The 14937-nt window shown below is 44.2% G+C and overlaps 1 protein-coding gene across 1 annotated transcript in view; it reads left to right on the top strand.

The window, feature by feature from the left end:
* JMY (junction mediating and regulatory protein, p53 cofactor) overlaps window positions 1-14937 on the top strand; it is a gene marked incomplete at its 5' end in the record, with an annotated part of 93535 nt that overhangs the window by 60069 nt on the left and 18529 nt on the right. The window contains 2 exons of the mRNA XM_038765477.1: window positions 7493-7658; window positions 10831-11018. Coding sequence (XP_038621405.1) covers window positions 7493-7658; window positions 10831-11018 — 354 coding nt within the window. The remainder of the gene's footprint in view (window positions 1-7492; window positions 7659-10830; window positions 11019-14937) is intronic.

Here is a 14937-nt window from a genome sequence, read left to right as displayed (position 1 = left end):
GTACAAGTTGGCAACATATACAGTCCCTACCCAACAGTGGGCTCACGGTCTAAAAGGGGGAGACAGAGAACAAAACCAAACATACTAACAAAATAAAATAAATAGAATAGATATGTACAAGTAACCTTCAGCAGTACAGGTGTGTGTGGCTCCAGAGGCCAGTGTGGGACCCATATTCCTGACTTCACTGTGTTATATGTGTAAACACACAAACATGCAGACACACAATCTTTTTTTTCCTGTCATGTTGTATATAGCATTTGAGCTATTTTCAGTTTCCCCCCACCCCTTGAGAAGTGACCATGGTTTGGGATACACTCCTTGCCCTTCCCTTTGGGCAACTTGTATTTAGAGTATGGATTTCCCCAGCATAATTTGCGTGGGTGAGTAGTGGGTTGTATCTTCTTTACTTGGGGTATAATTGGGATTTCAGTTTCAGATTTATTCTCCATTTTGCGATCTTCCTGGCACATTCTTCCTGAAAACTTCGGCAAATGACTCAAATGCAGGGCTGGCCCGGCCTGCCGGGAACCTGAGAAAATCCGAGGGGGCGGGCAACCATATGGACACATCAAGCCTCGCGTTGGCCGCTTGTTTCCCCAAGTTCATTCATTCAGTCTTATTTCTTGAGCGCTTACTGTATGCAGAGCACTGTACTAAATGCTTGGGAGAGTTAACTCTAACAATAAACAAGATACATTCCTTGTCCACAGCGGGCTTACAGTCTAGAAGACTGCTCGGAGGCAGGGAGCATGGCGTGGCTCACTCTTCCCTTCCTCGCCTGCGCTCACTGGCATCTCCCGGCCCAGATGGTTAAACCAGTTCTCAAACAGCCGGCAGCCTGCTCCTCTTGGCCAAGCCCATAGAGATGCCTCTTAATCTTGTACCGTTTTCAAAACAAAGCAGTCGACCAACTCAAACCTGTGTCTCAAGCCAGAATGGTTGGATGTCTGTAACTCACCTGTTAAAATACGTGCGTAATGTGAGGAATTGGAAAAAGAAAAAAATGGGTGCTATTTGAGTTCCTCAGTTAATCATTTGATTTGTATTGTGTGCGTTTTTCACTTTACAGTTTTGTCATAGATGTAGCATTCCGGGCATGTATGAAATAAGCAAGTACAAAAAGGAAAACTTCATTCTAAAATAAGAAAAGGTTAAAAAATGCATGGCTCAGGTAGGATTAAAATCCTACGCAAAAATATATGAAAAAAGGGGTATAGGAGTGTCTGACTTTAGTGAAAATCATCTACACTTGCAAGTTTTTCAAAGATCTCACCAGGGTGAGCAGCAATTTTGAAACAAACAAAGTCCCTTAAATGGTTTAGGGAAGCTTGGTATGGTAATACTTAATAAGGCCCATTCTAAATTTGTGCACTGTTTTGAATCAGGGTGACCAAAAGTAGTCACAATTACCTGTTTTATGTGATTTTGTTAGTGAACTTATGCCTTTTTTTTTCTATTTTGTTTTGTTTTTATTTTTCTCTTTATGCCTTCTCACCAGTGCAGTAGCACGTGTAATTTATCCCCGTTGCGAGAAGGAGTTTGAAAATTGGCTGTGAAGCCAAGGTTTCTTTTGTGGTAGAGTTGTTAGGTGACTGCAAATCAAGGCCTATTAACGGACATTCAGGACTTCCTTTGTAACCGAACTTGCAGCGCATCTTGCAGAGTGTTCCAGATGTAATCGATGAATGCAGTCAAGTACCGCAAGATTGAAGATGACATGGAGATTTTCTTCTGCTCTCTGCCGTTCTCTGATTGTATTCTACACATGTCTTAGAATGTGGGCTTGTTGACTAAAAGATCATGCAGCTCGTGGGACTGCTTTTTGTGATCGTGGTCCTTTAAAAGATTTCCAGCGGCTGTCAGTAAATTGCATAGAGAGTGATTTTTCTCAGCTGAGGAAAGCGATGTAGGTTTGGTAGTTTTGTGGGGGTTTTTTATAGCCCCGGGTTTAAAAAGTAAACAAACTAAGGAGGTTTTGGTATTCAGCCCGTAAAATATATTTAGCCATTTATCATGATGGCGGCAAATTGGATACCACTTGGGGGACAGTAGTGATTCCGGGGAATTTTGAAGTCCCACATTCCTCTAATGCTTGTTTCATGACTTGCACAAGCCTAATGTGTGCTGCTAGGCATTAGGTTTTATTAGCGCACTGCGATGATTTTCAGAGGGTTCTTGTGGCTTCCCAGCAATTCGTGAGTAATGTAATCAGGCCAGGCAGACACCTATGAAATTCCTTATATGAACTTTTAAGGAAAGAAAAAATATTCAGTAGGGGATTTACAGTGAATGAGTTTGAATTACTTGACTAGTGAATAGTCTGTTTTTGCTAAAGGGGAACAGGGAAGAAAAAGGGTATGTGCATGTATATGGACAATGTCAAGCTTCCTTTTCAGCACTGGGTGAATGGGCCTGATCCCCCTCCATAGTGATTAATGTGTTGCTGTCATTCCTCATCAATTGTCCCTCTCTATTAGCTTCAGTCTGCCTCCAAATTTCCTGTAAGCGATAGCGGCAGATAGTGTGCCTTCTTGTTTTTTTTTAATAGTACTTGTGAAGCGCTTACTATGTGCAAGGCACTGTTCTAAGTGCAGGAGTAGATACAAGGTAATCATGTCCTTGACCCATATGGGGATCACAGTCTTAATCCTCATTTGACAGATGAGGCAACTGAGGCACAGAGAAATGAAGTAACTTGCCCACGGTCATGCAGCAGGAACGTCGCAGAGCTGGGATTAGAACCCGGGTCCTTCAGGCTCCCAGACCCGAGCTCTTTCCATTAGGCTACGTTCCTCCCGGCCCCCGTTCCCCGCCACCCCACAACCACCAATGGTTCGGCCTTCTTTTTAGAACAATCCTAAATGTTTATCATTCTTAGTGTGACTAAGTATATTTGGCTGACTGAAAAGGTGAAGATTTTTAAGGGTCAGGTACTCCTTTTCAGTCTTTTTTTTTTGCGGTCTTAAGCACTTACTGTGTGCTAGGCGCTATATTAAGCACTGGGGTAGATAGAAGTTAATCAGGTTGAACACAGTCTGTGTCTCACATGGGGCTCAGAGACTTGATCCCCATTTTACAGATGAGGTAACTGAGGCCTAGAGAAGTGAAGTGACTTACCTAAGGTCACACAGCAGACAAGTGGCAGAGCTGAGATTAGAACCCAGGTCCCTCTGACACCGAGGTCCGTGCTCTAACCACTAGCCACACTGCTGCTATTTTACTACTTCTTTAGTAGTAGTATTTATTGAGCACCCTTTAGGCGTAGTGTCCAGTATTAGGCGCTTATGGAGTACAGAATACCTAAGTGACGTGTTTCCTTCCTACAAGGAGATTACATTTTAGCTTACACTCTCTGACTTTCAAAAAAAAAGATTTGGAGAAGAATAATTTTAATTCATTTTCTAAAATGAGATTAGCAGTTTGTCTTTCTGCAAATGAGAAACTTTTGGCAAAAGTCATAATTCTACAGTTAAATGTAGGTAAACTCATCTCTTAAAGTACACAGACAGGCTAAGATATCATCACTGAGCATTCACGTGCTCCATAGAAATTCAAAAATGTAGCTATTGACATACCTCCCCTCGCCTGAGCAACTTTGTTTTCGTCAAAATGAAGGGAATTAATCTGTTGCTTGCTCACTGTTTCACAAGGTTTAGTGCCAGAGATGAATCTCAGTGTTTAACATCAGTCTATTGGTCAAAGTAAGGTCTATAATAGAACAGTAATGCTTGATTAAGAGAATGCTTATTAAGTCAAAACCCAGAATCTTTTGTCAAGCTGGCAAAAAGCCAGGCAACTTCGTTTGAAGTTGTAGTAATTAGATTGAAATGTTGGCTTTAAACAACATTAAACCTTGTTTTCCTGGCAGATGACTAGAACTTTGAAAGTGCTTCTTTGAGAGTGTGACTATCCATTGAGCACCTTGGCAAAAAATTTAAAGTTCACGAGATTGGAATTCAAAAGAACTGTCTTAGAGCCAGCCACCTGTTCACTTGAGTAAAAAGTCAGGATTTATATATCACTCATGCTCCAAAACTATATTGGAAGGTTCAGTGGTTAATATTATTTAGAAAAAAAATTGGAAGCACTGAAAAATTTATTGACCGGTGTGCTGACAGAAAGGATGAAAAGCAGTAGTGGGATAGTCACATTTATTTCATTTGTCTTCCATGTCACCCTGAAGGCACCGGTCCAAATGGGGACACCCAGTGATTGCTAGCCATGTCCAAAGGTGAGAAGTGAAGCGATCCCAGGCATGATTTTTAGTCTGGGCCCGTCTAAAGCCACCATCTTTGGGGAAGAGAGGGTCACCCCACCTAAAATCCTTGGGCATCTCCAAATAACTTGTTTAAAAAAGGAAAAAGCATTCCATCAAGCATGCTGACTCCTAATTCTTCCTCAAAGGGATGAATTGCTTTTGCCTCATTTAAAAGCCCATCACTGTGGGGAGAATGGAGAAAGAAGTAAAGCAGTCTTTGGGAACCTCATTATAGATGCCAGTAGCATTCAGTTTCTTCAGCGAATTCAGGTAGGTAGGCACTTCGTGAAGGTGCACAGCAGTAGATTGGCAAAATTCTTGGACAGTTGAGTTCTCCCAAATTGACACTGTTGCTAAAAATAATTTTGCTGGCAAACAGTTAAAATATCCACCAGGCTGATGGAATGTATAACATATGCATGCTAATTACCCATATGCTCTCCTCGTGGACTAGATGTCTCTTCAGTCTTTTAAGAAACCTACAGAATATTCTTGGAGGTATGGAAAAGGCTGTCTGAATCTGCCATTTGCAGCCCTATATGTGGGCAAAGACTAGAAAATGTCTTTTTCAGGTGTGCGGTATGGAAAATTGACCTTGAAATCTCACCCACGATAGTACCATAGTCTCTCCCCTTTTACCCACTCAGATCCCTACAGAAAGCGAAGAACTAGAAACATAATAATAGTAATGGTATTTAAGTGCTTACTGTGTGCCAAGCACTGTTCTAAGCGCTGGGGGAGATACAATGCAATCAGGTTGTCCCACGTGGGGCTCACAGTCTTTATCCCCATTTTACCCCAGTTTGAGGTAACTGAGGCCCAGAGAAGTTAAGTGACTTGCCCAAAGTCACCCAGCTGATAAATGGCAAAGCTGGGGTTAGAACCCACGACCTCAGACTCCCAAGCCCAGGCTTTTTCCACTAAGCCACTGCTCCGCTCAGCTCCACTGAGCTTACATACTGAAGGAGACGGGCAGTAATATCAATTATCATTTTCTATTGAGCAAGGCTTGTAAATGGCACCAGCGGAGCTGCTCGATCGGCTGGATGTGGCGCCTCTGGGGCCCCCAGGTCTCCCAGCCAAAGAGAAGGTGGATGGGCACTACAGACCAGCACACTTTCCTTTTGTGTTGAAGCCTGCTACCACACACTGTTTGATAGACTCCCAAAGCACATGCTGGCCTTCTCGATTCAGTTTTTTAGTTCTTCCCATACCAGTACTCATCAAGGGGAATCAAGATCACTGTTGAGAATTTGTCAGTCAATCAGTAGTCTTTGTAGAATGTCTGCTGTTGTGCAGAGCACTGTACTAAGCACCTGGTAGACTGCAAGTGAGGTAGATGAACTTAGTCAACTGACTGTTTCCACTTTTGTGCACTTGAAAAGTTTACAAAAATTGAAAATAAAAGCAGTGCAACTTGACAGAAGTATTCACACTTTTTGCCAACCAATAACTCCTCCAAAAGAGGAGGAAAAGCAACAGAGATTTAAAATTGTGGGCAACGAACGTGTCTGACAACTCTGTTTCTTTGTACTCTCCCGAGCATTTACAGTGCTCTGCACATAGAAAGGGCTCAAAAATGACCACTGATGATATTGCGTACTTCCCAATCAAGCAATTCTAAGAGCAAGATGGAATCAGAGGTAAATAGTAAAGTAGACTTTCACAAACTAATCGTGCTCTCTAGATGGAAAATGATAAAAACTTCCTGCAAAGATAAAAAGGGAAAACTGTTAAATCAACTGATGAACAGTTCACAGAGGGGAAAGAATCCACCTCAGGACATGTGAAAGAAGCATTAACATTTTAGATTTTTATATCTTTTAAATAGAGGAGTTAATGAAAACACTGCCGTAATATGGATACATTTCAATAACCCTTTTTTCATAAATGCCAATACTTTTTTTCCATTTCTGGGATGAAGTTTAAATTTCGTTGGTCTCTCATTGTAATAATTTTGGTGTTTGTTAAGCACTTATTATGGGCCAGGCACTGTACTGAGCCCTGGAGGAAAATACAAACAAATCAAGTTCTGTCTGTCCTAATGTCTGTCTGTCCTAATGGCCATCCATCTGTCCATCCATCTTAATTTGTGTCTGTCTGTATCTCCTAATGTCTGTCTGTATGTCCGTCTGTCCGCACGTCTGTCCTTATGTCCGTCTGTCCGTATGTCCATCTGTCTATCCGCCCTAATGCCATCTGTCCTTCCACCTGTCCTAATGTCTGTCCACCAATAATAATAATAATTATGGTATTTATTTTTAAATGATGCTGATTAAGTGCTTACTGTGTGCCAGGTCCCGTGCTAACCACTGGGGTAGATACAAGGAATCTGATCAGACATGGGCTGAATCCCACTCAGACCTCGTGAGCGGTTAGAGGTTAGGACAGGCACAAGTAAGCACTCAATAAATACGTTTGAACGAATGAATGAATGACAGACAGTTACTCCTCCCACACCTTTCAAAGCCTTATTGAAGGCACATCTCCTCCAAGAGGCCTTCCCAGAGTAAGCCCCTCTCTCCTCTTCTCTCACTCTCTTCTGCTTTGCCCTCACTTGCTCCCTTTGTTCTTCCCCTTCCCAGCCCCACAGCACTTACGTAAATATATGTCCTTTATTGATTTGTATTGCCGTCTGTCTCCCTCACTGTAGACTGTAAACTCGTGGTGGGCAGGGAGCGTGTCTGTTTCTTGTTGTATTGAACTCTCTCAAGTGCTTAGTACGGTGCTCTGAACACAGTAAATGCTCAATAAATACAACTGAATGAATGAATGAACGTTTACAGAAGAGGAAACAGAGGCACAGAGAGAGCGAGCGACTTGCACTCTGTTGCCCAGCAGAGCCAGAGCGGAGCTGGGACTAGAACCTGGCTCCTTCTGACATTGTCTTGGGCTCTGTCTGTCCACTTAGCAATGCTGCCCTCCCCGAAGACCTCACCTGGCATATCTGTCCCTCCTTCCCTTTGCTTTTCAGTTGACGGAAATACCACGTTTCTGCCTTTGCTTTGAATCGCCTCAATCATTAGCCGCTCACCGTATACCTTGGACATTTGTTCCAGTTAACTTAATGCAACTTCCTAAGCATTTTATTCCTTCCTTCTAAGTATCTGCATCGTTTCTTGACACTGCCACGTGAGGAGGATTACTTTCTCCCGATAAACCTGCCGAGAGATTTTTTTTTTCCTTTGCTGCATCAGTGTTTCGTAATGGTTCTTCTTCCACTCCATTCAGATGCAGAGTTTGCAAGGCGGCTCAGAAGCCCTGGCCGTGCTGGATCAGTTGGAAGCTGACTATTATGACCTACAGCTTCAGTTGTACGAAGTCCAGTTTGAGATCCTGAAGTGTGAGGAGCTCTTGCTGACGGCGCAACTCGAAAGCATCAAAAGACTCGTGTCAGGTACGGTGAGCGTTTCCGAGACAAATTTCCACTCGGGATCAACGGTACTTTGGAAAAACTTGGAAATAAACAGCTGCATTTCTGCCATGTCAAGAAAAATCTAACATATGATACCAAATGCAGAAATAATCATTGTGACTATGGAGAAATGATAATGAGAGCAATTTTGGTATTTAAGTGCTTGCTGTGTGCCAAACACTGTTCTAAGCACTGGGGTAGATACAAGGTTATCAGTTTGGACAGAGTCCCTGTCCCACGTCGTTGTCACAGTCTAAGTAGGAGGGATTGGGATTTAATCCCCATTTTACAGATGAGGAAACTGAGTTACTGGCAAGTGAAATGACTTGCCCAAGATCACACAGCAGACAAGTGGCAGAGCCAGGATTATAATCCATGTCTTCTAACTCCCAAGCCCATGATCATTCCACCAGGTCAAGCTGAAAGCACTGATACCAGTTGTGTCCATTAGTTTTTCACTAGGACAGTCCAAGTGATAAGCCCATGTATTTGCATTGTCACCTGTGTGACTTTGGGCAAGTCACTTCACTTCTCTGGGCCTCAGTTACCTCATCTGTAAAATGGGGGTTAAGACTGTGAGCCCCCAGTGGGACAACCTGATCACCCTGTAACCTCCCCAGCGCTTAGAACAGTGCTTTGCACATAGTAAGTGCTTAATAAATGCCATCATCATCATAATGCCCCTCCTCCTTTGGCATAATGTTTGTAACATTAAAATGAGGGTGGGGCTATTACATGAATCGTGTAAGAATGAAATCTAGCAATAAGAAGAAGAGGGAGGGCAAAGAAAGAGGGCACTTGAGCAGTCATCTCTTCTGTCATGCTCCCCTAAGGGCTCTATTTAGTATTCAGTGGATTGACTCCCTCCCCACCCCCCAATGTGTGTTGCCCCATTCTTCCGTTCTCACCCTTGAGCTCCTTCCCTAGCCCCTGGCAGTCTGAAATGGATAACTACCCCTCCTGCATTGCCTGTTCTCACCCTCCTTCTCCCTCTTCTCCCTGGCCCAGGGCTGTCACCGTTGACAATTCTGAGGTTAAAAAAAAGTAATAATTTATGTCCCCCCCTCAAAACTTGAGGTGGCCTAATTAGGTGAGTAAGCATGATATGTGTATCATTTTCAAGATTGAAGAATTCCTTTTTAGTCATCCAAAATGGGAAGGAGTAGGTGTTTTTGAATATATGGAATCCTGTAGGTGTGACTTCTTGCCAGGATTGTGTGGCTCAAAATCCTGTATCCTCTGAAGCTGAAATTGTACCTTGGAGGACCTGAAAGAGGATGAGTCTCTAGAATGAGTAGCGATAAAATAGTTCAGGACGGAAATGCACCCTAAAATGTATGTATTAGGCAGAATCGAGGCATTTTATATCACCTTGTGGCGCACATTAAAGTTTGACTAATTTAAAATGCATTTCTTAAGTTTTTCTGAATTATGGCCTCCCTGGGTGAAAGAGCAGGCCTTCCTAGAAAACGCACATATAGTGAGGGCTTAATAAAATGTGGCTCTTCTGGTTTGCTGATCCTGGAATTTGTGAGAGCACCCTAGCTGACTGTAACTTTGGCAGAAATAGATTGGGGGGGTGGGGGCGGGGAATGATATTTCCATTTGGATTCAAGCAAAGAATAACCACCGTAAATAAAGCATGAAGGTATTCTGGTCAATATCAATTCAGCAGTTCTGGTGTCTCTTACTGTGGCACATACAGAGGAAATGGAAGCTGAGCCCTGCCATCCCCCAAAGATGGGCAGATAGACAGTCGTTACCAAATTCATTCATTCAGTTGTATTTATTGAGTGCTTACTGTGTGCAGAGCCCTGTACTAAGTGCTTGGAAGTACAAGTTGACAACATATAGAGACGGTCCCTACCCAACAGCGGGCTCGCAGTCTACCAAATGAAAGGGTAGGCGGCAAGTCAGCCAGAAACAGAGAAAGCTACATCCATATCAGCATGAATGAGGACAAGGCATTATTGGGATGGGGGGTGGGATTAACAATTATGGTATTTGTTAATTACTTATGGTATTTAAGTGCACACTAGGTGCCAAGTACTGTTCTAAGCACTAGGGTAGATACAAGTGTATCAGGTTGGACACAGTCCCAGTCATTCATTCAAATTGAGCACTTACTGGGTGCAGAGCACTGTACTAAGCGCTTGGGAAGTACAAATGGGCAACATATCGAGACAGTCCCTACCCAACAAGGGGTTCACAGTCTAGAAGCCCCGTGTCCCACATGGGGCTGACAGTCTCAATCCCCATTTTACAGGTGAGGGAACTGAGGCTCCGAGAAGTGAAGTGACTTGCCCAGGGTCACACAGCAGACAAGTGGCAGAGCTGGGATTAGAACCCAGGTCCTTCCGACTTCCAGGCTTTTCCACTACACCATGCACACTAAGGGAAACACACAAAACAGGTTCCTCCTTACCGATAGCTCAGAAGATTTGTCTGGGCAGAACTGAGGTGTGATACTGCCCAGAGGTTCTAGGTTCCTGCTTAGGACTCTTCTCCCGGGCTGAACCACGATGCATCTTTCAGTTCAGGTGTACAGTCTCCCCCATTAGACTAAGCTCCCAGATAACAGGGATCAAAGTCCTTAACTATCCTGTGTTCCCCTCTGCCCACCGTGAGCACTCAATAATAATAATAATTCTAGTATTTTTTAAAGCATCTACTATGCCAGTCACTGTATTAAGCACTGGGTGGATACAAGCAAATCGGATTGGACACAGACCCTGTCCATTGTGGGGCTCACAGCCTCAATCCCCATTTTACAGATGAGGTAGCTGAGGCCTAGAGAAGTGAAGTTACTTGGCCAAGGTCCCACGGCAGACAAGTGGAGGAGCCAGAAGTAGAACCCATGACCACCTGACTACCCAGCGCTTAGAACAGTACTTTGCACATAGTAAGCGCTTAATAAATGCCATCATTATTATTACCAGGCCCTCGCTCTGTCCGCTACACCGTGCTGCTTCTCAGTAAACACTGCCGTCTCTGATCCTGGAATGGGTTTGCGTGGGCCGGCTTTTTCCGGAGGCCTTAGCCCTCTTCTCTCTGGGGTGGCGTTTGGAGCAAACCTCTCCGGCTCTTGTCGGCCCCATATTCGGTTCCTGGCGAACAGTAACCTGACCTCTTCTTTTGTGGTGTGCTTTGACAGAGAAGAGAGATGAAGTGGTGTACTATGATACCTATGAAAGCATGGAAGCAATGCTCGAGAAGGAGGAGATGGCAGCATCCATACTTCTCCAAAGAGAAGAACTGCAGAAACTCCAGCAGAAAGCCCGCCAGCTGGAAGCGAGACGCGGACGGGTTTCAGCCAAGAAAGCCTACCTCAGGAACAAAAAGGTGACGCCTCGTCCGAGCGGATCCCACCCGCAAGCTGACCGGCCGGGCTTAAATCTCACAGAGTTTTCGAATTTGGACCGTAAGCTCGTCGTGGGCAGGGGACGTAGCTACCGACCCTGTTGTTCCAAACTCTCCCAAGCGTTTAGTACAGTGCTTGATTGATTTTTCCCAAAGCCGAGCTGGGGAGTTCCTTCAGGGGTGATTAGGCCCAGAGCTGCAGCTGTAGTAGAACAAAGGGATTTTAACTGTTCCAGTTTTAACAGAGCAGAGTGGAGATTCAAGGGGGAGCCTGCAGACCAGAGCTGGGCACTCGCCCTCGCCTGTCTGCCTTGTAGGGGCTGCAGTGGAGCCCGCAAGCTACCAGAGACCGGGTGACTTAAAGTGGAGCCTTATTAAAGATTTAAAGTGGGTTAGCCTTATTCTCTATTCTGGCATATTATGTCCCATGAAGTTATGGAGCAGTGTGGCCTAGCGGGAAGATCAGAGGACTCGGGTCTGCTGCGTGTTCTTGGACGAGTCACTTCACTTCTCTGTGCCTCAGTTCCCTAACCTGCAAAAATGGGGATTAAATCCTAATCCCTCCTATTTAGACTGTGTCTCATGTTCTAGATCGTGAGCCCATTGTTGGTTAGGGATTGTCTCTGTTGCCGAACTGTACTTTCCATGCGCTTAGTACAGTGCTCTGCACACAGTAAGCGCTTAATAAATACGATTGAGTGAATGACTGAATGTGAGAAAGGAACTGTGTTTTATCAGATTATTACTCAATCAGTGGTATTTATGTGCAGAACACTGTACTAAGCACCTATATCTAACCCAGCATTTAGTTCAGAGCCTGGCATATAGCATAGCTCTTAACTACCTTAATTATTACAAGAAGAGTGGGTTAAATTGATCAAATACATCTAGTAATAATGATGGGTAAAGTTTCAGTTTCTGCCTGATCAGTTAAGAGCAACTTTCCGCTGCAGAAGTCACTCTTGGAACCATGTCCTCCATATTTTTTCAGAGGAGCTCTGACTGATGTTTTCTTGTGCTAGTCTTTGACAGATCATTAAAAGCCTCATTGGATTTCTAATCTGGAATAGTTGAAAGGAAATCAAAATCTGTCTCTTAAAAAAATGCATTCAGATCTCATGCATATAACAGTAATAATAACTGCAAACAAATTGACATGGTTTCCTGTCCTGTTTATAACTCTGAGGATACTAGTTCCCCAGCCTGGCACTGCACAGCTGGTTCCTGCCACTACCCATTTGTGGCTGGATGCAGTTAGATGTCCCTCAGCTTCAATGTGCATATCCAAAATGTATTTATTTTTATTAATGTCTGTCTCCCCTACTAGACTGTGAGCTCCTTGTGGGCAGGAAATGTGTCTGCCAACTCTGTCATATTGTACTTTCCCAAGTGCTTAGTACCGTACTCTGCACACGGTAAGCCCTCAATAAATACTTTTGATGGATTGATTGATTGCCACTGCATCCAGTCACTAGTGGGTAGAAGCAGTGCAGTGCCAGAGTGGAGCACTGGAGATCAACACACTGAACAGCACGATTCGCTGGAGTTTGGTTGAGGCTGATGCAGTTCAGGATGTTCCATCGTGGTGGCTAGCGTGTAGTGTGCCAGTGAGCCCCTCGGTGAGCACCCCAAATTGGCTCTAGGAAAGTCACGTTACATACAAGAGCGTTGAACAAAACTCAGTTTCCCCCAGGAAATCACATGGGCACCTTCATGTGTTCCCAAGACCTCCCTCCCTGCATAGGGATCACAGCATTATATAACTTTTTTTAAAAAAGTGATCAAATACAGAATGTATTTACACGATCAAACAGCAATGTCAATAAAAGACTAATTAGATTTTTTGTACAAAAACAATTTAATTTTCAAAGCAGCATCTATCACGTCTTATTCAGCAAAAAGACACCTTGTGCTAACATATTAGAAATCCCTTTGCTTGCTGCAAATACAGAACAAAAAGCTAGTGAAATGGGCTTTTAATCAATCAGTGGTTGACTGTCTCCTAGACTGTAAGCTCATCTTGGGCAGGGAACTTGTCTGCCAGCTCTGTTGTATTGTATTCTCATTCATTCAGTTGTATTTATTGAGTGCTTACTGTGTGCAGAGCACTGTACTAAGCACTTGGGAGAGTACGATAAAACAATAAAGGGACATATTTCCTGCCCACAGTGAGTTTGCAGTCTATAGTGGGGGGAGACAGACATCAGTACAAATAAATTACAGGTATGTACATAAATGCTGTGGGGCTGGGATGGGGGAAGAGCAAAGGAAGGGAGTCAGGGTGAGGCCAAAGGGAGTGGAAGAAGAGAAAAGGTGGGGGGCTTAGTCTGGGAAGGCCTCTTGAAGGAGATGTGCCTTCAGTAAGGCTTTGAAATGGGGGAGAGTAATTGTCTGTTTGGGATTTGAGGAGGGAGGGTGTTCCAGGCCAGAGGCTGGTCGTGGGCTAGGGGTCAGCGGCAAGATAGGCGTGATTGAGCCACAGTGAGAAGGTTAGCTCTAGAGGAGCCAAGTGTGCGGGCTGGGTTATAGAAGGAGAGAATGGAGGTGATGGAGGAGGGGGCAAAGGTTGTGGGGTGCTTTCACGCCAATCGTGAAGAGTTTTTTTGTTTGATGCGGAGGTGGATGGACAACGACTGGAGTTTTTTGAGGAGCGGGGTGTCTTGTCCTGAATATTTTTATAGAAAAATGATCCGGGCAGCAGAGTGAAGTATGGACTAGAGTGGGGAGACACAGGAGGCTGGGAGGTCAGCAAGGAGGCTGATGCAGTAATCCTGGCAGCATATGATGAGTGACTTTATTAACATGGTAACAGTTTAGATGGAGAGGTAAGGACTCAAGATGATGATGCAGAGCACTGTTAATATGCACCTGGGGGAGTACAGTACAACACAGTTGGTGGACATGTTCCCTGCCCACAAGGAGTTAACAGACTAGAGAAGACATACACTAATATAAATAAATATATTGCAGCTACGTACACAAGTGCTGTGGCTCTAAGGGTGGGGTGAATATCGAGTGCTTGAAGGTTACAGATCCAAGTACGTAGTGATGCAAAAGGGAGAGGGAATTGGGAAAAATTAGGGAAGGCAGAGTTAGATTTCTGTAAAAATTGAGGGGAAGAGACCGGGAGTGAGGTGTTGGAGTTGAGGTAAACTTGGACCACAAGACCCGAATGTTATCTCAAAGTGAATTCAACAGCACTATCGCAGAAAGTGCTAAAAGAGCATTCTAATAGGCCGTCCCTGTAGTACCTAAAATAAATTTAGGTTTTCATGATGCACTGTTGATTAAGTGGCAGGACCTTTAGAGGTTCTGAAAACAGGGATGTTCAGTCTTGCACCTTAAATTGCTCACCCCAAATTATAACTATTGCTGTTGCGTTTGTTAAGCGCTGGGGTAGATAAAAGTTAATCAGGTTGGACATAGTTCCGTTCCTCCGGGGGGCTCTCGGTTTGTCGGAGAGCTCGGGTTCCTGATCTGTGGTAGCGTTACTTGGATCTTCTTCCCTCAGATGGGTTTTATAAATGATCACTGGGTGCCCAGAGCCCTGGTTGGGGGTGAGTAGAAAGTGTCCGCTGGCAGACCTGTTAAGCCATTAAGCACTCCATTTACTCTGAAAGACTGCTGAAGGAGAACAGAGAGCCCAGCGGTAAATGTTAACACACCCCGGCCAGCTGGTTTCATGGCCCTTTGTCAAGGCTTTTCCAACAGGGCTAGTGCAGATGAGCAAATAAAGAGCATTTAACACCTCCCAGTCCCACTGGTTCCATAGCAATCACTCCCTTGCCCTTCCTCTCTAGAAATGTGGTGTCTAGAAATGCGATCGCTCACTGTGACAGACTGGTGGGTGAGAAGGTGTTGTGGGGTAGGAGTGTGAATTCAACATTTGCAGGGTTATCAT

This window comes from Tachyglossus aculeatus, chromosome 23 (assembly GCF_015852505.1).
Source record: "Tachyglossus aculeatus isolate mTacAcu1 chromosome 23, mTacAcu1.pri, whole genome shotgun sequence".
Taxonomy (NCBI): domain Eukaryota; kingdom Metazoa; phylum Chordata; class Mammalia; order Monotremata; family Tachyglossidae; genus Tachyglossus; species Tachyglossus aculeatus.
The sequence above is the reverse complement of the archived record's forward strand: the minus strand, read 5'-3'. Positions and strand labels throughout refer to the sequence as shown.